The sequence below is a fragment of the Nyctereutes procyonoides genome, unplaced genomic scaffold (genome assembly GCF_905146905.1).
Source record: "Nyctereutes procyonoides isolate TBG_1078 unplaced genomic scaffold, NYPRO_anot_genome, whole genome shotgun sequence".
Lineage (NCBI taxonomy): Eukaryota > Metazoa > Chordata > Mammalia > Carnivora > Canidae > Nyctereutes > Nyctereutes procyonoides.
The window spans coordinates 3,253,509-3,278,472 of NW_026575141.1; the positions used below are offsets into that span (position 1 = coordinate 3,253,509).

The 24,964-nt window shown below is 35.4% G+C and overlaps 1 protein-coding gene across 2 annotated transcripts in view; it reads right to left on the reverse strand.

Moving 5' to 3' along the window:
- MKLN1 (muskelin 1) overlaps positions 1–24,964 on the reverse strand; it is a 160,180-nt gene that overhangs the window by 82,414 nt on the left and 52,802 nt on the right. Inside the window, exons 3-5 of one of the 2 annotated variants that reach the window (XM_055307473.1) lie at positions 10,823–10,965; positions 9,518–9,606; positions 2,575–2,684 (exon numbers count right to left, since the gene is read on the reverse strand). In XM_055307473.1, the coding sequence (XP_055163448.1) occupies positions 2,575–2,684; positions 9,518–9,606; positions 10,823–10,965 (342 nt within the window). Of the gene's footprint in view, positions 1–2,574; positions 2,685–9,517; positions 9,607–10,822; positions 10,966–24,964 lie in introns of those variants that run through there. The other variant, XM_055307474.1, reaches the window with a different exon arrangement.

Below are 24,964 nucleotides of genomic sequence, written 5' to 3' on the forward strand. Positions count from 1 at the left end.
AAGATGAAAAGCATAATAAGATGAAACCAAACTTCATTCTAGAGTTTGAACTTTTAAAAAAGCAGAAAAAATGTTTATCAAAGACCACTTAAGATTGCAAAGATTATAACTTCCATGGCTTTTACTCATCAAATTACAATGTTGGTACTGAAAGCATAGAAACCATTAAATAAGATATATGAGTTATGTTATACCTTTTGTTCTTAGTTCAATTTATTACTTGAAAAGCAAATATTATCAAGTGTTTTATGTATTTCAAAATTCACAAACAAGTTCTTTGACTCAAAATGATCAGAAAAAGACTACTTAAATTTTATATTTTTTTCTAAGCCTCAGCTACCTCATCTATTAAATAGCTATAAGGTAAAAACCTAATTAACTAGTATCCAAAAAGAAGAATGTTCAATGTACTAACTCTCTATTAGGATGAATGCCAAAAAATACAAGGTCAGATAAAAACTTAAAAAAAAAAATACCAGTAACTTGAATATTTTATGAATTTCCACAAATTTCCTAAATAAAAATTAACAAAATTAACTAATGACAAAGCAGCAATACATGAGAACCAAACAAAAATATGATTACTTGTAAGCATTATTCTTTAATAAGGCAAGAAAATATTACCTTTTAGGAAAATTTATAAGACTTAAAACATAAACCAGTTTATAACTGGCTAATTTTTTTAATTAAGAAAATGTCAAAACATTTTTCCTTAAGTGTTACACTTAACCAAGATATTCCTTAGTCAAATAACAAAAGATTGATTCTTTATCCAAAGGAACTTTATTAATTTCTTACCCTTGGCCTCTAAACAAAGATTTATCATAACTATCTGGAATCATATTAAACAGTAATACCTTTTTAACATGTTGACTTTAGAAGTATGAATCATATCCATATTATAAGTTTTCTATCAGGCTGCATATAGATACATAATAGAAAATTTATGAAACAACAGAATTTCAATGCTTTAAAAAAAGACAAACCCAAAGACTTGAAGACTTTATCTAATTTCTAGAAGTTCATCATAAATGCAGGGAAAAGTGAGTGAGTCTGAATAATTTTATGTTCTCAAATATATCTCTCTACAATATTGGGGAAAACAGGTAAAATCTGCAACTGCCTACAATAGCAAGAGATTTGTGTGGGTAACTAAAATACATACACATGTATCAGGAAAATTGTATTTAAGTATCAGAGAAATTTAATCATTATTTTTTAAAAGAACCAACAGCATTTAGAAGATGTTAAGTATATGCAATTATGTGCATAACACTGTAAAGGTGATTTTTAACGTTTTAAAATATTGTCTCTACCTTGAAAGAATTTACAGTATTATAGGAAATCCAAGAATATATGAAAAATACAGAAAATACTAAGTCAGCATCTACTTTAAGCTGAATAAGAATAAAATGCCAAAAAATAAATTAAAGAGTTCCTCAAACTAACGAGAATAGAGCTGAAATTCCATATAAAAAACCTTAGAAAGAATTTATATTGCTTCCCAATTTCCTATGAATAGATCAGTTCACTAATACTTGCAAATAAAAATAACAGCAAGTAGTGATTAGACTAAAGCTTCATCATCTTGACAGATGAGCCCCTCCCTATCAAAAAAAAAAAGCTGAGAGTCAAATAAATATACATCAAAAACAAAAAACAAAGCATAAAATGTATGCAAAAAAACCAAAAGACCTATTTCTTTTTTTATAAGATTTTATTTATTTATTCACGAGAGACACAGAAAGAGAGAGAGAGAGAGAGGCAGAGACACAGGCAGAGGGAGAAGCAGGCTCCCTGCAGGGACCCCGATGTGGGACTTGATCTCAGGTCCCCAGGATCAGGCCCTGGGCTGAAGGCGGCGCTAAACTGAGCCACCCGGACTGCCCAAAAGACCTATTTCTCAATTTTTTAAACTCACATTTTCTCAGGCTGCATTTATTGAATAAAATAACCTATATATGAAATTGCTAAATATAATTTTTACATTTCCTAAAAAGACAACATTATAATATTTACAGAAACATTTCAAATTCTTTAAAGGAAAAGTAAACATTCCTATTTTATTCAACAAACACAAAGGAATAATGTATTATAAAAGCATACAGAATCAAAGCTACTCCACTAAAAACTAGGTTTAAATATGTCTATCAATATAGGTGGTTGAAAACAAAATTCAGGGCCAGATAGGTATAATAATATACTGGCCAACTTTGGAGCTAGATTGCCTGACTTGTAAAGGCTTGGGCACTTTACCACTGTGAACTATATGGCCTTGAGCAAGGTACTCCACTCTTGGTGCTCCATTTCATCATCTGTAAAATAGGGGTAATAACTATACCTATCTCACAGAGTGGTAATGGTTGAATAAGTTATAAAGATTGCTTAGCAGCTGGCAGAATGTAAATAATAAATGTTACTGATAAATCATTATAATTATTACACTCTCAGTATTTTAAATTCTTCTCAACGAAGACAAAAGCTTGACACATTTCTCCCTTTATAGGCATCAGAAACATAAAATCAGGATTTTTTGTTTTGTTTTAAAATCAGGATTTTAAAATACAGTCCTACCTTGCTATACCAGTTCAGACAGGGCTGTACTACATCGGGATCATCAATGCCACTGAGTTCAACATACCAGATGCTGAAGTTAAAGCTGGGTCCCCACGATAAGAGCGGAACTATGTGGAGAAAAGAAAGATAGAAAAAGAAAAAAAAAGTTCAAATAAAACTTTAGCAAAGTAAAGTAACTCTTCAAACCCATTTAAATTCATTCAACAAATTTTCAGAACATTTTCTACAAGCCTAACACTATTATTAGGTGCTGGGACTACGGTAAAAATAAAAAAAAAAAAAAAAAGAAGAAAATATGATCCATGCCATCAAGGGGTTTAATTATAAAAACACTATAAAGTAAATTCAAAATACTCATTTATCTATCCCTCTAAAAACAGGACCTAGCCCTAGCAAATTTTATCAAACCCACAAGAAACAAATAATTACCATATAAATTAAACTGTATCAGAGCACAAAAAGAGATCAAAAGTTCAATTACTTAACAAGTGGCATAACCCTGAAAACAAAATCAAAAGAAAAAAGAATTTAAGGCTGATCTCAGCTATAAATCTATATTCGATTTTCTTTTCAAGTTGCAAAAAAAAATTCTACCAGGTTTTCACTGTAACCAAACAGAGGTCATTCCAGGAATAGAAAGATGGTTCAATAGAAGCTATACTAGTATAATTCACCACGATAAGAAAGTATAAGAAAATATGTCTGATAACCTTAAGTTATAAAAAAAAAAGACATATTTTTGAGGTCTTTTCTACTCATTAGGAAAAAAACCCCTCTTAATATGTAAGAAATAGAAGACAAAAGAAAACTACCTTACCTAATTTTTTTGTTAAATATCAAAGACCTCAAAAATTATACCTAATGGAGAAACGTTAAGTATTACCACTCAAGACAGGAACAAGACAAAGAAGCCCAGTTATCTCTATTATTCAACACTATATGGAAGATCTTAACCAATGCAGTAAGTGAAAAGAAAAGCAACTTAAGAAAAAACACTTTCACCTGAAGATGATATATCTATCTTCATAAAAAATTCAAGAGATTCAACTGAAAAATTTAAGTTTGTAAGCATGGTAAACATGAAAATCAGTTTACCTTCTATCTGTAATAACCAACTAGAAAATTTAATGAAAAAAGTCCCCTTTATAATGGTCACAAGAGCTTACTATATCTCAAAATAAACTTTAATATATGTGGGATCTATTGAAGAAAACATAAAAATGATACTTAAGAATTCAATAAATGAGAGGACATAGTATGTTCTTAGATGGGAAAACTCAATGTTGTAAACATGCCAGTTCCCCTCAAATTAATTATAAATTTAATGTAATCTCAAATGAAAGTCTCAATGGTATATTTCCATTTTTTTCTTTTTTTTAAGATTTTATTTTTTAAGTAATCTCTACATCTGATGCGGGGCTCAAACTCACAACCCTGAGATCAAGAGTCACATGCTCCACCAACTGAGCCAGCCAGGCATTCCATATCCATTTTTCTCTTTACATGTAATTGAACAAGCTGATTAAAAAAAGAAAAAAAAAATCAACAACACAAGAATATCCAAAAGAAAATAAATATACTAAAAAATGCAGTAATTATAAGTTTAATATTAGGGAAAAGGAAGGCAAATTATTGAAGAAGAAGAGTGAATCCAAAAATCCTAAGGATTCAGAGGAGTTTACCACAGGATGAAGGTAACGCTTGACTTCACTAAAAGACAGAACAGAGTTGAGGTTTTTAACATATGATCCACTGCCTCCTGGAGCATCCTTGTAACCCTTTTAGGAGGTCCCATGAGGTCAAAACCATTTTTTCTATTAAGACTAGGACTTTAGGGATCCCTGGGTGGCGCAGCGGTTTGGTGCCTGTCTTTGGCCCAGGGTGCGATCCTGGAGACCCGGGATCGAATCCCACGTCGGGCTCCTGGTGCATGGAGCCTGCTTCTCCCTCTGCCTGTGTCTCTGCCTCTCTCTCTCTCTCTCTGACTATCATAAGTAAATTTAAAAAAAAAAAATTAAAAAAATAAAGACTAGGACTTTATCGGCCCCTCACCTTTTTAAAACTCTACTGACATGTACGTTCATGGTGCAAAGGCAATGCTGAATAAAACTTCCAGCACCAGTAGTACCATGAAAAGTAGTAACATGAAAATGTATCAGTATTTCTTAATATAGTAAAGACTACACTGTATTCCTCACCATCATATTCTTGCAATTAAAAAAAGGGCAATTCATTTAAGAATGTTCTTGATGATGCAATACAAATTTTAATAAATCCCTATTAGTAGGTACATATCTTTTTAATATTCTGTGTGACACAATGGAAGTATACATAAAGCACTTTTGCTGCATACCAAAGCATAATGCTTACCTCAAGGAAAACAACTTGTATAGTTGAGTTATGAGCTAAAAAACCCATTTGTACCTCCCCCACCTCCTCCAACAGGATACAACTTCCCTTTAAAAGAAAAATTGACAGGTCATTTATGACTATTTAGTTTGGGGTACGGGCCAGATATTTACCTGCCATTTCAAAGAAAACAACGGATAGTATTTGTTGCCAAGAATAAAATTCAAGCTTTCAAGGAAAAATCACAATTTTGGAAAACTGGAGCACCTGGGTGGTTCAGTTGGTTGAACACCTGTTTTTTTTTTTTTAAGATTTATTTACTTATTCATGAGAGACACAAACACAGAGAGGCAAAGCACAGGCAGAGGGAGAAGCAGGCTCTTCGCAGGAGAAGATGTGGGACTCAATCATGGATCCTGGGATCAAGACTAGAGCCAAAGGCAGCTGCTGAACCACTGAGCTACTCAGGCGTCCCACACCTGACTCTTGATTTCAGCTCAGGTCATGATCTAGTAGTCTTGGGATCAAGCCCCTTGTTGGGCCCCACATTCTATAGGGAATTTGCTTGAGATTCTTTCTCTCCCTCTCCCTCAGCCCCTCCCTACTCTCTCTCTAAATGTAAATTCCTTTATGTAGTGGTACCATGTTAAAAGTTTACCTACTACATCACAGAAATAACCATTAAGTAGTAGGAGTCAAAATAAAGAAGGATTTTAAATCCAAGGCCAAAAAAACAAAGTCTCTAAGAGTAGCCAGACATTAGTTAGGAATTTTAGTTCCTAGTTCCAGGTCCAAGTGCAATAAGATCAGGAGGAAAAAGTCCTATTAAATCTTATTCAAGTTCCAGTAAAATGTTCATTTATTAAAAACCTTTCTAGCAAATGTGTTTTTAGTGAGATTTCATCTATATACTGAAGAGCCCAACAGAAATATTTCTAGAATAATAATTATAATTCTTAAAACCTTTCAAAGAACAATGTTGAGAGGGAGGTTAATTAGGAAGTCATCTCACAAGAACATCATGTTTTAAAGATGAATGAAAAGTACAGTTAATTTTTAACAGATTGAAGGGATATATACAGAATAAGCAGAGTGATGTACACCCACTTCAAATTTTACAAATGATTTTTGTAGCATTAATAACTTCAATAATGCATAATAGACATACTATGCAATATATGTCAGAAATCTAAATGAATTACAGTTCCCAGCAAAGAATATCGGCAATGAAGGATGCCTTTGCTTCCACCTCAAATACAGATTAGATGCTCCTAATACACATCCTAAAGCTAAGAGTTTGTATGCTAATATTCAACCATCAGTTTTCCTCATTGGGCAATCAGACACAGCTATGATCAGGATCAGTGCTTCTCATTCTTTTTCAAAATGACATGCATAGAAAGTGATAATATTTTTATGGTAAACACAGGTATGAGGCTCCGGACTCCTGATAATCTCGGATTAAGGTGAGATCAACATCTCAACACAACAAAATGCATTTGTGGCATTTTCAGTGTGCTCTGGCAGTGTCACTTAGCAAGTTCTTACACAGATGGCTAAAAAAGCTACTAGAAGATGCTGGTAATTTCAAAGTTCTGAAACCTAAAAATTCAAGACTAACCGCACTGAAAGGATGTATCTATTCTACTATAGAATTAGTAAGTACACAAAACATTAAGCACAGTAACTGGCACATAGTAAGTACTCAATAAATATTAACTTTTATTATGAGCTATTACTATTATATTAATTTTCCTCTTAATAGTACACTTTTTAAAATGTCACCTTTCCACCTGCTTTCATAAGGACCACCACCAGGGCACCCTTCCCAGACTTAGTACTCATTCTAGACTTCTAAATACTTCTAAAGATTCAGAATGCAGGCCAAGTCCAGCCAGAGCTGAAGCTTCTCCCTAAAGCCCCCACAACCATCCAGTCTGCAGAAATCCAAAAAACCCCACAGAAATACAAGTCATTCTAATAATTTATTATCCCAAGCAGGTAAACATATATCTGCTAAATCACCATCAAGAGAGGGCTACGCATCACTCAAATGCTTTTTCAGAATGATCTTTTAAGAAAACATGGTGATAAACTAGAAATATTTTATTATTTTCAAAGAAAATGTATCAAAAGAATGTTGAAAAGACTGGAAAGCAAGCACACAGCAGACCACTATTAACAGAGAAGGAGTATGAAGTTATCTAAATATTAATACCATAAATATCAAATGAGTTACTAAGTATCTACAATTATTTGAAAAGCTCCAATTAACATCTTGCCTAAATACCATGAAACTAACCCAGGGTTAAGTAAAAGACATCATTATGCCCTGTAATTAAAGACTGACAGAAAAAAAAAAAAAAAGACTGACAGAAAGGTCTAGAAAGAGGTCTAATTTCTTGGGCAGCTGAATGTGTAACTCATCCAGAAGAGAAATCCGTTTTAGTACTTTTTCAGGGAAGAGACTGTGCAACTTCTCTAAATAGACATTTATTCATACTTTTTAGAATGAATAATACTAGAAGACTGAGAGCTACAGAAGCAGTAGCAGTAGATAATTTCCTTCAAAGTAAACCAATGACTGTAGGTATTGTGCAAAAACACACAAATAAAAGATTTTGAACATAAAAAAAGAAATTTTATTTTGTGTGATGAAGCAAAACAGAAGTTATGTAAGTACTTTAAAATTTGATATAACCCAAATTTATTATAGGAAAATATAAGATATTTCACTGCTTATATATTTGAAATACACAAGCATAGAACTATTAAAGCTATGCTCGGGTCTGTAGGAACTGGATGGTCTGTATACTTAAAAATTTGCTTGTTCATAAATTCTTACAGGAAAACAAGAAACAGGTTTTTGTTTACAACTATTTACAATAACAAACTACAGTCATAAAAAAAAAAAAGCAACACACTGGATAGTGCAACTATTGCAAAAGGAGTTTGCCCTCTCTAGAAGTCTTTATTAAGACTTTAGATATTCTTTTTGCCAAAGAGAACTATTTGGGTTTTTTTTTGTTGTTGTTGTTGTTGTTGTTAATTTTTTTTCAAAGAGAACTATTTGATTCAATGAAATGAACAGGCCACCTCTTAATAGGTTGGCAAAAAATGACTGTGAAGTTCACTGCTTGTTCCAAATGAGGAATATTTCTCCCAAATCAAAACATGGGATTCTGGCTTTTATTATTATTCTTTGAAGGATCTGGTTCCTTTAATTTTAACATATTTTCAGTTGTGCAACACAGATGCAAAATGCAAATTCAAAGATTCAAGTCCTCAACTTTTCTACCTTAAAAAAAAAAATCCTAAAGAAAAACAAAATAACCCTAAAAATATTAAGGTTGAGGAAGCATTACAGAACTGTCTTAAGGGACACCTGGGTGGCTCAGTGGTTGGGTGTCTGCCTTTGGCTCAGGTTGTGATCCTGGGGTCCTGGGATCGAGTTCCCCATAGATTCCCCACAGGGAGCCTGCTCCTTCTCCCTCTGCCCATGTCTCTGCCTCTGTCTGTGTCTCTCATGAATAAATAGTCTTTAAAAAAACAACAACAAAAACAAATACTATCTTAAGCTAAAACACTTGCTAAATAAATACAAGTAGTATTTTTTAAACATTACATTGCGGGAACCCTGGGTGGCTCAGTGGTTTAGTGCCTGCCTTTCGCCTGGGGCCTGATCCTAGAGGCCCAGGATCTAGTCCCACATTGGGCTCCCTGCATGGAACCTGCTTCTCCCTCTGCCTGTGTCTCTGCCTCTCTTGTGCTCTCTCTGTGTGTCTCTCATGAATAAGTAAATAAAATCTTTAAAAAAAATAAAAATAAACATTACATTGCGTCATATTACTGGGCTACAAGATTAGTTTAATTGGTTTGACCAATATTATACTTAAAAAAAAAAGACATAAAAAAACAGAATGGGGGAGGTTTAAAATAAAAACAGAAACAATAACCATAATATATTGCCTTAAGGAATTCAGTTTTTTAATTCATCAGTATTTAGTTTTAGAATATATTATAGCTTTGCAACAACTTGATAAACCTTCCATAAAACAATCAAAGCTGAATTAAGTCATTTATCTCATTATACCTTCTAAGAAAACCTTCAAATGAAAAAATATTTGGAAAAGGTTCCACTTGAAATAAATATCACTTATAAACTTATAAAGCAGGGAACAGAAAACTTCTTTTTTTTTTAAGGTTTTATTTATTTATTAGAGCCAGAGAGAGACAGGCGGAGGGAGAAACAGGCTCCATGCAGGGAGCCTGACATGGGACTCAGTCCTGGGTCTCCAGGATCACGCCCTGGGCTGAGGGCGGCGCTAAACCGCTGAGCCACCGGAGCTGCCCAGGGAACAGTAAACTTTTGATGCAGAGGGCCAAAAGGTAAACATTTTGTCTCTTGCAACTACTTTGTAGAGCAAATGCAAGACATAGACATTACAACCAGTTAATAATCAGTGTGGTAGTGTTCCCATAAAATCTTATTTTAAAAAACAGGAGTTCTGAAGGATTCAGCCCACAGGCTTTAGTTTTCTGAGTGGTGGTATAAAGAATTTATTTCTATTTCAGAATGCTAAAACCTTACCTATTTTAATGAATCGACAAGGGAACATCTGTTCATCAATTTTATGCTTCAAGGTGAATGTTTCTTTGTTATAATCATTCTTTAAGCCACTGTGAAAAAAAAATAGGTTATCTGATTTTATAATTTAGTAAACATAAATCATGCTCAGATCTTTAGGTTAGACAAACTACAAGACCAAAAGAATGTAAAGAAGTAGTCAAACATGAGAACATAGGTCAAAAGTTCTACATTCATATCAACTGCATTTTAACTGTACTCTCCTAATTATATAAGGCTTAATGAAAAATGTTCAATGTTAATTAAAGGATGTGGCTACAGTGCATGGAAATGTGTGATAGTACCTGGTGTCCTTAGTGTATAACAGGATATAAACATAAAATATGTAAGCAGTAAGAAAAAAAATAAAATAATTTACTTTCCTATCTAACGACTCAGAGCCAAATATTAGTCTGTGAAACAATTAAGTTTTTCAAAATTCTGATTATGATGTCAATAATGTTCCTCTTACGGTTCAATAAACACTCCAATGGTTTAATAGCACCCATTTCATCCTAAATAAAAATAAACCCATATCACTTCTCTACATAAACAACTAGAATTAAAAACAAGTATTTATTGGAAAATCAGTTACCTTTAGGTTGCCTATGTCCTAAAACACTTTCATGCAGTATAGATGTAATATTTACTTATATCAAATACTGTGCTAACAGGACACATTATATCAAAAATACATTCCATGTGGCTTTGTTTGTCCATTCTGTGGTTACCTGATTTTTCATCACCTAGGGGGAAAATTAACACTTTCATTCCTCATGGTCTACATTTTTAAAATTCAAATTTACTGAGCTCCTTCCAAGTGGCAGGCATTATGGTAGATAAAATCACATACTTTTTCTCTTCTCAGTCTCCAATTTATACTAAATTTCCCAAATATTGTTTCCAGATTAAGGCAATCAATCTTAATGCTTTGGATAGAGTCTATATTTTTATAGTGAAGATTTTTATTAAAGCTGAAAATATTTGAGGTTGTTTACAGTTCAAAAATAAGATGGGGGGAAAAACCCAAGTTTTATTCTTCATTAGTAATAATAATAAGTAGTGGCTGGTGGTTAAAAAAAAAAAAAAAGGCTAACTCAAGCCACAATATTAAAATAAGCCACTGGAAATACAATGGTAGAAATATTCTTTTCTTCCTTGAAAGAAAGAAAAAAAAATCAAACCATGCAGATTTAGCCACAAAGGGATAAAACTGAGACTGTAACTTGTTTAGAAGACAACTCTTTCTTCCCTATAATCATAACTCACCTGGACAATAGCTCTGTCATATTTTCTTCATTCATTCCACCAAAGACTTTAAATTTCTTCAAATTGCAGACATGAGTTTTCTCATATTTTCCAAATGTGATGTTCTGGACTATAGCAGGCCTTTCAAGTTTCAGAATCAAGTACTAAAAAAAAGAAACAACCAAATCATAACCTTTGTTTAAAACAAATAGAAAACAACTTTAAAAAAAACTTTGGACAGGATGCCTGTGGCTCGGTCAGATAAGTGTCTGCCTTTGGCTCCAGTCATGATCTCAGGGTCCTGGGATGGAGCCCCAAGGCAGGCTCTCTGCTCAGGGGGGAGTCCGCAGGTCCCTCTCCCTTTACCCCTCCCCCTATTTGCTGTCTCTCTCTGTCTCTCTCTCTCAAATAAATAAAATATTTTAAAAAAATAAATAAAACTTTGCACAGTTAACTGAAGAATGCATAAGATCTGTCCTATCTATCCTGCACTGGTAGACTATGTTTTTAATGCTAAAGAATAGTATGACAACACAGCCTGTGTAGGCTACCATACCACCACTTTTTCTCAGCATCATCCTGAACTGTAAATGAAGGGGAATAAAAGGACTAGTGAGATAACTAACAAAGGTGTGTCATTCAATAAAAGATATAAACAGACTATGAATTACCAAATAAAACCAGATTAGACAGCAAAAATAGAAATCACATATTCTCATCAACTACACTTTGATAACAAATTCATTGTTCAAAATCAGTGATAAAATCTTAAACTTAAAAACAAACAGATTTACTAACCAGCCCTGCCAATTTTATAAATTAAAAAACCTGGGCCTACTATAAATTTGTCTAATGCAGCTCAAGATTTCTTGTTACACACTGAATAAAATGGGGTCAATTAATTAGGAACATGTTTTACATTATGTAGATTGTTTCAATTATAAAAACCAAGAAGGAAACTACTATTGGTTGAAAATATGGAGAAAACGCTATTCAGAAAAATGATTCAGATGTTTTGCTCCAGTGGCTAATAACGGGTAATACAGGTGACAAAGGTAGAATAGGGATGCCTGGGTGGCTCAGTGGTTTAGCACCTGCCTTCGGCCCAGGGTGTGATCCTGGAGACCCAGGATCGAGACCCACATTGGGCTCCCTGCACGGAGCCTGCTTCTCCCTCTGCCTCTCTCTCTCTCTCTCTCTCTTTCTGTCATGAATAAATAAATAAAATCTTTAAAAAAAGAAAGTTACATAAGGGGGTGCCTGGGTGGCTCAGTCAGTTAAGCATCCAACTCTTGATCTGGAGTCAGGTCATGATCTCGGGAGTTGTAGGATTGGGCCCTGCAGCGGGATCTACACCAAGCATGGAGCCTGCTTAAGATTCTCTCTCTCCCTCTCCCTGCATGCTCATATGCATTCTGTTAAAAAAAAAAGTTACACAAGAAAAATGTAAACTCTCTATTCCGAAGCAAAACACAATGGTCTGATAGAAACACACCTCGGGGGCAGCCCTGGTGGCTTAGGGGTTTAGTGCCACCTTCAGGCCAGGGTGTGATCCTGGAGACCCAGATCCAGTGTCATGCCAGGCTCCCAGCATGGGGCTTGTTTCTCCCTCTGCCTCTCCCTCTCTCTCTCTCTCTCTCTCTAATAAATAAAAAATCTTAAAAAAAAAAAGAAAAAAGAAACACACCTTGGTAAAATTTTAATGTTCGTGGTGCCTGGCTCAATCAGTAAGCATGTGACTCTATCTCAGGGTCGTGAGTTACAAGCCCCAAACTGGAGGTAAAGCCTACTTAAAATAAAACAAAACAAAACAAAACAAAACAAAACAAAAAAAAGGAATAACCTAAATGTTCTGGAAAAACCAGTTAAGTAAGTTTGATACATTCATGCAATAAATTTTAATATTTTAAAAATATTAATGTTTAATCACATTTTGGCTTTATTCATAAATTTTATAATTTCCATTTTTCTAACTCTTGAGCACAAATGTTGAATAGTGCTACTATTCAACAGTGCTGTTCCACAACTAAATAGGTTTTCATTATTTTTACTTTGGAGAAATAAGTGCTGTAGATATAGCAATAAGGCTAAAAAAAATAAAGTTCATTAAGAGCAAACTTTTTTTTTTTTTTAAGATTTTAATGATTTGTTTGACACAGAGAGAGAAAGAGAGAGAGAAGAGCACAGGCAGAGGGAGCAGCAGAGGGACAGGTAAAAGCAGGCTGCCTGCTGAGGAGGATCATAACTTGAGCCAATGGGAGATGCTTAACTGACTAAGCCACGCAGGCGCCCCAAGAACAAACATTTTAGAAAAACTATTTTAGAACCTATTATAGAGAGTTAAGGGCAGCCTGCCCCAAGATGGCCACTTTGGTATAAAGATTATTTCAAGTTAAAAGTAATCAAAACCCAACAGATATAGGAAAAGCTCTCTACTTCCCCATCAACTGCCCAGCTAGAAAGATCCTGTACCAGGAAGAGAGTAATTAACAAAGGCTCCCCTTTACCTCAGGAACTTATCTGCATAACACTGAAACCTTGTTTTTCCAAACATCTCCTTTCACCTTCTTACTAATGAACTTTCTCCCCTTTGTACCCTTAGAACCTACCCCTCACCTTAGCTCTTGTACGCTTCACATTGCCTCACTGTCTTTGGAATTTCATGTCTGCGTGGATTCCCCATATGTACAGCTATTATATTTCATTTTCTCCTGTTAATCTGTCTCATGGCAATTTGATTCTAAGTCCAGCTAGAAGGAACACCATGCAGAGGAAGGTCTTCCTCCCTGACTATATATCAACTTTAGAATATATGTGTTAATATACTAATTTTTAAATAAAATATAATGTACCACAATCTCTTTTTCAAAGGGGGGACACACACAGAAAATCAAAGAATTATCACGATAGTTTGAAATTCAGTCACAGAATTAAGTAAGCAACAAAAAAAATTTACTGTTCAAAACTTGTTCACAATTTCAGTCTTGAGGTATTTTTTCAATGTGAGAAAGGTGATTTTAAAAATCCTTTTTAATCACATCAATAATTACAATTTATAAGGAACAGGGTGATATAAAGGAAGAAAATGGGAGAAGGGAGCTAGTGTAGTAGGACTTTAGAGCTTTAGATGGGTTTAGCAGTACAAGTGCTTCAAGGGAGCTGAGACTTAAAGGATGAGACACTGTATTATTAGTTTCCTCAAACTGCCATAAGAAATTACAACAAACTTCGTGGCTCTTATTCTCTCAGAGTTCTGGAGCCCAGAAGCCTGAAATCAAGGTGTTGGCAGGACCATTTCCCTCTGAAAGCTCTAGGACAGGATCCTTCATTTCCTCTTCTAATATCTAGTGGCTCCCAATGTTCTGGGCTTGTGCCAGTGTAACTCCAATCTGTCTCCAAGTTAACACGGCCTTCTTCCTGGTGTCTTTCTGTGTTGGACAAAGATCCTCCCCATTGGATCTAGGGCTTAACGTGATCCAGGATGATCTCACCTTGAGATCTTTAACTTAATTACATCTGCTAGGATCTTTATTCCAAATAAGGTCACATTTTGGGATTCCATATATCCTTTGGGGGTGGGGGGATAGTCACTACTCAACCTATTACATAGAACCAGCAATGTCAAGTGGTATGTGTTAAGACTGAAAAGGTAGGTATTCTATGCCATTATAAGAAGTGTGATTTATAAACACGATGAGATCTATTAAACATAATGGAAAGCCAAATCTGATTAACATTACACACACACACACACACACACACACACACAAAGTGCTTTATGGAGAATAAATCAAAGGAAGTGAACTGAAAGACCAGTTAGGATGCTGTTACAGTAATTCAAGGATGAGATGAAATGAAGACCTAGACTAGAACGGTAGGAGATAAAGAGGATTAGACAGCTTCAACATATTTTGGAGACAGAATAAATGGAATTTAGTGATAGCTGGATGTAGGAAGAGGACCGAGAGGTATCAAGGATGATGATTTAGCTTCTAACTCTAGTTAACAGGGTAAACGGGAATATCGTTTACTCTGATCGGAAGGGCTGGCAAAGAAACAAAACTAGAAAAGTCCAGATCCATCTCTATGTATGACTGAAAACAATAGTGATTTATGAGGTTTTATGATTCTGTGAGTTCAATGGACAGTTCTTCCAGTAGTAGATCCTAGACTCAATCATGTTGCTATCTCAGCTGGAGAAATGGACTTAGTTGAAGTGGAAGTGAGGAAGAAGCTGAACTTCGTTGGGACGATTAAACCTTTCCATGTAAGACTGTATCCTTAAGGAGGTCAGGTGGGCTTTCTTCAGAGCATTGCGCTTTCAGAGTTCTAAGAGAGAACAGAGCTACAAAGCCTATTAAGGCCTTGCTCAGAAGCTGCAGTAATATTTTCGTAGAATTTCCTGGTAGTCAAGCAAATCTCAAGGCCAGTCTAAGTTAGGGGAACAGACTATCTTGCTGGAAAAGAGCGTAACATATGACCATATTATGAAATCTGGACTCTAGTCCAGGTGGAGTAGAGAAACACAAAGGGGTTTTAAGGTGTGGAGCAACAACAATAAAATCAATACCCATTCAGGACTAGAAACCCTCAGAAAACTATACAAAAAAAGGGCAACATGGGCGGCCTGGGTGGCTCAGTAGTTTAGCATCGCCTTCAGCCCAGGGCATGATCCTGGAGACCTGGGATCGAGTCCCATGTCGGGCTCCCTGCATGGAGCCTGCTTCTCCCTCTGCTTGTATCTCTGCCCCTCTCTCTCTCTCTCTCATTAATAAATAAATAAAATATTTTTTTTAAAAAAAGGGCAACTTTCTCAACTGATAGAGGACATTTATAAAATATCCACAGCCAGCATTGTACTTAGTAAAGATTCCCCCCAATATTAGGAGAGAAAGTTGGAGCCAGGAGGGAGGAATACAGAAGACAAGAAAATATTTCCAAATCAAATATCTGGTAAATAACTTATACACAAAACATTAAAAAACCTCAAGATTCAATAATAAGAAAACACATAATTTTAAAATGAACAAACATCTGAATAGTCACTTTACCAAGGAACATACAGAGAAGTCAAAACAGGCATATAAGAAGATGGTCAACTTCACTAAACATTCTTAAGATGCAAATTAGAACCACAAACACTTATACATTACTTTTCATTGCATTTTTATTTGTTAATAGACAAAAACTAGAAACAATCTAATGTCCATCAATAGGTAACTGGATAAATAAACTGATATGTAAGATACAAGAGAATTCAGCTAGGCAACAAAAATGAATGGATTACAAACAATACAGATGAATTTCAAGATAATCTGAGTGAAATCAGACAAAAGAAATCTGATCTTTCCACAGAAATACAGTATCTCTCCATTTACTTAAAATCCTAGAAAATGCAAATAAATCAGCAGTGAAAAAATACAGATCAGTCGTTGCCTAGAGATGGGAATGGAAGTAGGTGAGACAAAAGGAAATATGGGAAACTTTTGGGTAGCAGATGTGTCTACCCAATATTTTAAGTATGATAGTATTTTTGAAGGTACATGGATAAAAATTTATCAAATTGTACATTAAAAATATGAAGTTTATTATATGTCAATACCTTAATAGTTATTTTAAAAATTATAAAAGTTAATATTAAGAAAATAAGTAAGGTATAGCAGGGTGTTCAGTCCATTAGGCATCCAACTCTCGCTTTTGGCTCAGGTAATGATCTAACGTGTCCTGAGACTGGGCCTGCAGCAGGCTCTGTGCTCAGCTCACGGAGAAGTCCTCTTAAAGATTCTCTCCCTCTGACCCTCCCCTCAATTGCACTCCCATGCATGTTCTCTCTCTAAAATAAATAAATCTTTAAAAAAAATAAATAAGCCACAGACTTAGAGAAGATATTTTCAATATCTAAGAACTTACATCCAGAAAAATATAAACAATTCCTACAACTCAGCAATAAAAAAGCAAACAGCTCCATTTTTAAAAAGTAAATAAAAGAATTCACAAAAAAGATAAATGAACAGCCAGTAAGCAAATGGAAGAAAGTTCTTAAATCATTAGTCACTGAAGAATTATAAATTAAAACCACTTCATAACAACAATAACCACTAAAATTAAAATGTGTGTCAATGCTAGGTGTTTAAATATGAGGCTGTGAAGCAAATGGCAGTCTGATAATTTCACATTAAGTAATATATCCCTACCTTATACTGCAGTAATTCTACCTCTAGATATGTACCCAGAAGAATAAAAAATACGTATTAGTTGTAAAATCTTCAAAAAGAATGCAGCTTTATTTATAATCACCAAAAACAGAAACAATGCAAATGGTCATAAACAGAAGGATGGGTAAACAAATTAGGGTACAGGGTGCCTGCATAGCTCGGTTGAGCAACTGACTCAATTTTGGCTCAGGTCATGATCTATCTCATGGTTCATGAGATCAAGCCCCACACTGGGCTCCGTGCTCAGCAGGAGTCTGCTTAGATAATCTCTCTCCCTCTTGCCCCATCTCCTGCTCTCTCTCTCTCAAAAATAAATAGATCTTAAAAAAAAAAAAAAAGCTACGGTATAGTCATAGAACAGAATGGTATTCTGTAATGAAAAGAATGTAATATCGATGCACACAACATGGATTAACATAAAAAACATTCTGAGCATAAAAAGCCATATATAAAAGTATATATATACATTACTCTATGACTCCACTTATATTAAATTTTAGAACCGGTAAAATTAATCCATGCCAAGAGAACCTAAACGGTGGTTGCCTCTGCATGGAAAGTGAGATACATAGGGATTCACCAATAAGAGACAGAAAGGATCTTTCTGAGGGGATAGAAACATTTTATATCTTAACAGAATTATTTTTATGTGTGCATTTTTCAAAATGAATACCGTACACTTAAGATCCATGTAAATTAATATTAGTTAAAAATTTATTATACAATATACAATGCTTGTTTTACAAATTTGAACAAAATACAATTAAGACACTTTATAAATTTACTGGTATCCTAGTTTTACACTAAAAATTATACTGAAATTCACATATTTTCTTATATTTCCTTCCTTGCTTTGTACATTTTCCGATATTCTTGTTATGATTCATCAGAAAAAGAATAATCTGGGTATTACAAAAATGAATATACTCCTAACCACCCACCACATACACACCAACTATATTAATTACTAACGTTCCTCTGACCTGCTTAAACTATACAGAAAGAAGTGCCTGTTATTTGTTAAACAATTTTAACTGCCTTCTCTGGCCCCAGAAAGCAAAGGATATTACCTAAAATCATACTTTTACTTAAACTGCTTCAGAAGGAGCTTATAATTTTAGTAGAAGAGTTATGATCTAATTTTTCCTAAGGAAAGACTGTGCAACTAAGCATACATTTTAACCAACCCTATGATACATACCAGTCACCCTGAAAAATAGGTTTTCCGTGGCAGTGTCAGTAACTCCAATAAAATATTCTGATGATTACGATCTTAAAGCATTTATGGGGTTTTCATTCATGCTATATTAACTTCCCACCAGCACAGATGATTCTACATTAAACCATGTTTTGTCATTAGGTCTCAAAATACTTGTGCCACACCACAAAGAAAATGGCTTAAATTTAAACTTAAAAATAGATTTTAAAAGTATAAAAATGAAATTTAAAAGAAATTACAAATTCACCATCCTGATATAACTACCACCACCACCACCATTTTGGTAATAATTCCTCTATGCACTCACACAGACACATTCTTTTTTTTTTTTTTTAAGATTTTATTTATTTATTCATGACAGAGAGAGAGAGAGAGAGAGAGAGAAAGGCAAGAGACACAGGCAGAGGGAGAAGTAGGCTCCACGCAAAGAGCCCGATGTAGGACTCGATCCCAGTACTCTGGGATCACACCCCGAGCCGAAGGCAAATGCTCAACTGCTGAGCCACCCAGGTGTCCCACACAGACACATTCTTTACATAAGTGGAATATCATACACGTTGTTTTTAACAGGCATAACTTAAGTAATTGTTTGTTTTTAAAGACTATTTATTCATGAGAGACACAGAGAAGCAGACACAGACAGAGGGAGGAAAAGCAGGCTCCAAACAGGGAGCCCAATGCGGGCTTATCTTTAAAAAAAAAAAAAAAAAAAAGGAAGCGCATGCTCAGAGAAAGAAGGGGAGCCAAAAAGCTGTAAAGTAGGTCCTTGCTCCAAAGCTCTGAGTATGGGCTAATTGCTTTTTTAGAGCAGAGGCAGCAGTATAGAAAATTAAAAAAAAAAAAAAAAAAACAAAAAAACAAAAAAACAAAAAAAAAAAAACAGGAAAGCAGAGTTGGGGAACCAATCAAAGTTGAAGACAGTTGGGTATATTAGGGTTCACCAGGACAGACAGAAAGATACATAAGAGATTTATTATGGAAACTGGCTCACACAATTATGGAGGCTGAGAAATCCCACAGAATGCACTCTACAAGCTGGAGAACCAGGAAAGCAACTCCTCCAACCCCACGCAAGCCTTGAGATAAATGCAGTCCTGCCCAACACAGTGACTGCAACCTCCAAGAGACCTTCAGCTAGAACCACCCAGCTCAACCACTTTCAGATCCCTGACCCTCAGTAACAGTGTGAAACAGTAAGTGCTTGATTTTAACTGCTAAGTTTGGCGTAATTTATTTATTTTTTAAAGTTTTTTGTTTTGTTTTTTTTTAAATTCATGAGAGACACAGAATGAGAGAGAGGCAGAGAGACACAGGCAGAGGGAGAAGCAGGCTCCATGCAGGGAGCCCGATGTGGGACTCAGTCCCGGGTCTCCAGGATCACACGCTGGGCCGAAGGCAGGCGCTAAACCACTGAGCCACCCAGGCATCCTTGGGGTAATTTATTATACAGCAATAGATAATATCACATCCAAGGCCAAAATAAGTATTAACAGTTCTATTTATTAAGTAGTTAGGTCCAAACAACTTCATAAATATTTATGTACTGATAACTTAGTAGCCATTTGAGAAAACAATAGACATAAATCAAAAGAAAAATATTTGAATTTCATTCCTAGATAAATATAATTACTCACTAATGTGACATGTGCCTGCTGGACACTGCACAATCCGTCAAACATTTGAATTAGACTAGAATCTACCACCCACATTTCCTAAAGAACATTGATTTTCTACATAATACTTGTTTTTTTTTTAAAACAGCAAACACAAACTTCCCAGCTTCGCCATGACACTACTGAAAAGGAAATAAAGAAATCAGTAAGACAGAATGCTACTTTTCAAGGATCTTACAATCTAATGAGGAAAATACACACTAACAACTAACCACAAAACGAAGTAGAATGAAAGGAGTCCTATGATTCTATGATGGATACAAAATAAGTATTTCTGCTATCAAAAAAAAAAAAAAGATGTGATGTTAACTAGTAATAGAGTTATACTTTCATTTACCCACTACCTTAGAAGACGACTTACAGATAATATAAAATATAAAATTTAGAAATCCAGAAATAAAACACCTAAGAGGACATGATAACCCTAAAACCTTATTTTTATGGATGAATAAACACAATTTTAGAAAGGTGAACTCTCTGACTCTAGTTTCCATAGAGTCAGTGGTAGATTATTTACAACAATATATGATAGAGACAGAAGGCATATAAAACAGAGAAAATCAAGAATCTCCCCTACTTTTTCTTCCTAGTCAAAAATAATACCAATCAGAAGAGAAAAGAGAAGCAATGTTCAACTTTTGTATTTAGTCTTAAAAATGTATACATATGATTTTACATTTTTCAAAATGCTTTCATAGTCAGTTTTCCTCACCTGGGTAACCACCACCCAGTCAAAAGCTTCCAAAATCTCTTGCCGGGGTTACTGCAATATCACTTTTCATTTCTTTTTTTTTTTTTTTTAAATTTTTATTTATTTATGATAGAGAGAGAGAGAGAGAGAGAGAGGCAGAGACACAGGCAGAGGGAGAAGCAGGCTCCATGCACCGGGAGCCCGATGTGGGACTCGATCCCGGGTCTCCAGGATCGCGCCCCGGGCCAAAGGCAGGCGCTAAACCACTGCGCCACCCAGGGATCCCATCACTTTTCATTTCTTAATACATTATTTATTTTGTGTATTGTCTTTCTCTCTCCTCAAAAAATAAGCTCTATGAGGGCAGAAATATGTGTCCTTATATCTCACTGATTTTCCTTAGTGATATACTCCAACCACCTACAAGAGAGTGTAACATACAGCAGCCACTAAATTTGCACATACTGAATTGAGTAAATGAAAGTTACAGACAAAAGGTGAGAAGCTACTGCAGGATAATTCCTGGTCAATGTACACAAACCTTCTCCCGGATAGTCAAACACTGATCCAGGTGCTGTGAAGGAATTACGATAGATATAATTAAGGTTCCAAATCAGTTCACTTTAATTAAAACAGAGATTATCTGGGTGGGCTGCCCTACATGAGTCCTTTGAGTCTAGAAATCAGGGACAAGAAGTCAGAAATTCAGGGTGGGACACCTGGGTGGCTCAGCAGTTGGGCATGTGCCTTTGGCTCAGGGCATGATCCTGCCATCTGGGGATCAAGTCCCAAATCGGGCTCCTTACATGGAGCCTGTTTCTCCCTCTGCCTGTGTCTCTGCCTCTCTCTCTCTCTCTCTCTCTCTGTCATAAATACATACATACATACTAACCAAATAAAGTAACATTAAAACAAAAGGAGATCCTAGGAAAGGCTCTCAGAACCTAAAATTTCACGATTTCAGTTTTTTGGAGTCTTCTTTTTTCTTTCTGATTCTCAGATCTGTTCAAGACATGATAAATGAATTTTAGTTACAGTAGAGTCACTTCTCATTACTTGTGGATTCCTTATTTATGAATTGGCCTACTCACTAAAATTTATTTTCAGCATCAAAATCAATACTTGCAGCACTTCCATAGTCATTCCCACGCATGCAAAGAGTGGCAAAAAATCTGAATTGCCCAATGTCCACTCTCCAAGCTAAGGTCAAACAAGGCTCTGCCTTCTTGGTTTAACTCTACTACACTATAAACAAATATCCTTTGCACCATCTATGTTGTGTCACATCTTTTGATCCCCAAGTAGAGTGCTGAAGTGGTATCTAATGTTTCTAACTGTGATGTGCCTTACACAGGAAATATGTGTCAGGTTGGGGCAGTAATACCCCCTTTCCAAAGGAATTTCAAAGAAGTTCCCTGAACCCCAGAGAAACTTCAATCATTCCTTCAGTGCCCATTTGGCTTGAAAAGTTATTATTATTATTTTTAAAGATTTTATTTATTCATGAAAGACACAGAGAGAGAGACAGAGACAGAGACAGAGACACAGGCAGAGGGAGAAGCAGGTTCCATGCAGGGAGCCTGACGTGGGACTCGATCCCGGGTCTCCAGGATCATGCCCTGGGCCAAAGGCAGGCACTAAACCGGCTTGAAAAGTTCTAATGAAGAGGCCATTGCATCCCTGCAGCAAAGGGAGCACCTAGAGCTAGGGAAATGTGAGTCCAATGGTGCCACCTCTATGTGAAGCATTTCTGAGTCACAGGACCTATGACTATACAAAACTATGTGGAAGTTTTCTTAGAACATGTTCATTTTTCTCTGGCTAAATCTAATTGTGTCAAAACCTTAGTTTCCTCAAGAGTCTGCCACATGCCATCAGGTAGATCCTGAGACTGAAAACTCTCTGGCTTCCCTGTGGCAAGACTCACTCATATTGAGATCCATTCTCTTTGGATTCTTATCTCAAGCTTCATTCAAGTATGAATTAATAGTACTATGGCTGTAAGTTCAACGCTAATGAATAAATGATACATATAAAATACAGTGCCTGTAAACAAACACACATGAAGTAAGGTTATATACTGATTAGTAGAGAAAAACGTTATCACCAAAGACACACAGGAGTCTAACCGTGTATTTCCCCTAGGAGCAATGGCTGAGTATTCACTAGTGCAGAGTTCATGGCAACTTTATAAAACATAACTACTGTGAATAACAGAATCAATGATCTATAAAACCAAAACATGCTAGAAATAGAAATACTTCTCACAGTTTTAGGGCAGTAAAGTAGCTAGTACATGCACCAAATCCTTACAATTACCATATGGTCACTGGGGAGGTAGATCACTAAAAACAAATATGGAGAAATATATGTAAGGCACTAATTAATGGTAACACTTCATGAAATAAGGATTCTACTTATCCAAAATTAAAATAACAGAACTAAGTTATATATCCTGAGTACCCTCTTAAGTGCTCTGAAATATGTAGGTCAGGTAGTAGTTTATTATTAAAATAAACTACAAAGGTAAGTAATTTTTTGTATCTGTCAAGTTAATATTATTGACAATTATTTTCTCAGTGATCTAGGACAATAATATTGCCATTTTACATAAAGCACATTACATTTTAGAATGTTTTTGGACAATTCTTTTTTATTCTCATAACTGCAATTTGCAATTTGGGTTACTAAATTTTTCATTTCTATTGTGGTCTTTTTTTTTAATAGTTCCCAATTCTCTGCAAAATTCTTTTTTTTTTTAAATTTTCATGTATTTATTTATTTTAACAATATTGCATGAGGTTTCAAGCAAATTTTTTAAAGAAATATTTTATTTATTTATTCACGAGAAACACGGGGGGGGGGAGTGCGGGGGAGACAGAGGGAGAAGCAGGCTCCATGCAAGGAGCCCCACGTGGGACTCAATCCCAGGACTCCAGGATCATGCCCTGGGCCGAAGGCAGGTGCTAAACTGTTGAGTCACCCAGGGATCCCCTGCAAAATTTTCAATAATGATTTTTATTTCCTTTTTTTCCCTTAACACCCTAAGGGCACTTATTTTAAAACCTGTATCTAAAATTCTATTATCTGTAAACTGTTATTTTTGGTAGATATCAAATATAGAAAACTAATTAGACACCTAGGATATTATCTTCCTCTAGAAGAGGTGTATTTGCTGCAGGCCCATGACTAGTGATACTACCACTTCTTGATTATTTTAATCAAATTTCAAGGACTGAGATAACATGAAATTGGGCTTCAGTCCCTATAAGGGCCAGAGTATCTCTGGCTCACCTTACTCCTCAAACATAGCTTCAGGTCCTAACCCAGAGTATGGAACCTGCTAATCTATCACATTCCTGGCTCTGATTCCTCATCTTTATCTTCCTGGCCTCAAGAGTCTGTCAGAAGTGCTATTCAGCTTTCCAGCATCTTAACCACTTCTTCAGAAATCAATAGAAACCCAGTGGAAAAGTGGTCCTAAAAGTGTTTCCCCTCTATGGGTTCCTGTATTTTCCTCAATTGTGGCCCTATCACTCTTTACTTCTTTATTGTCAATACACTGTACCTTCAAAAATATTTTTTCTTGCTATTTCATCCTCCTTAGTTGGACTGTTGGTCACAAATAATTTTTGTTATTATACTTTTAAGTTTATTTGGTTCTTTCCTCAAAGATCTTTTGTAAGATCTTTTTTTAAGATTTTATTTATTTATTCATGAGAGTCAGAGAAAGAGAGAAAGAGAAAGAGAGAGAGAGGCAGAGACATAGGCAGAGCGAGAAGCAGGCTCCATGCAGGGAGCCCAACGTGGGACTCAATCTTGGGTATCCAGGATCACACCCTGGGCCAAAGGCAGAGCTAAACCGCTGTGTCACCTGGGCTGCCCTGTGAGATCACTTTTTAAAGGTAAAAATATCTCTTATTTCCTTAAATAAAGTATGTTAATTATTTTCATTTTGGTATCTTTCACTGCTTTTGATTTGTATACCTAATATTTTTGCAGGTTTCTGCTATCATTCCTTCTTAGTTTTACTACCGGTACCTTGTTTCCCGGTACATTTGGTTACCTTTGTGTATGTGAATAATGATTTATGGAAACTACCTCAAGCCTTGAGAAAAGCCTTGAGAAAATCTTCAGAGAGGATTCGCACTTGCTTCAATTGAGAACCTTAAGAGCACTATCCATCTAAACCACTTAAAACTAAAATCACACTATTAAGGTTTCTTGAATAGCCAAGTATTAAGAATCTGATTACCAAATATAAACAAATAATACACTGCTGAAACCTCTCAGGGACCAGTTTTCTCCTCCTCTACTCAGTGCCAATGCAACTTTTCCCACAGTAACCCACGGAGGTAGGGATTC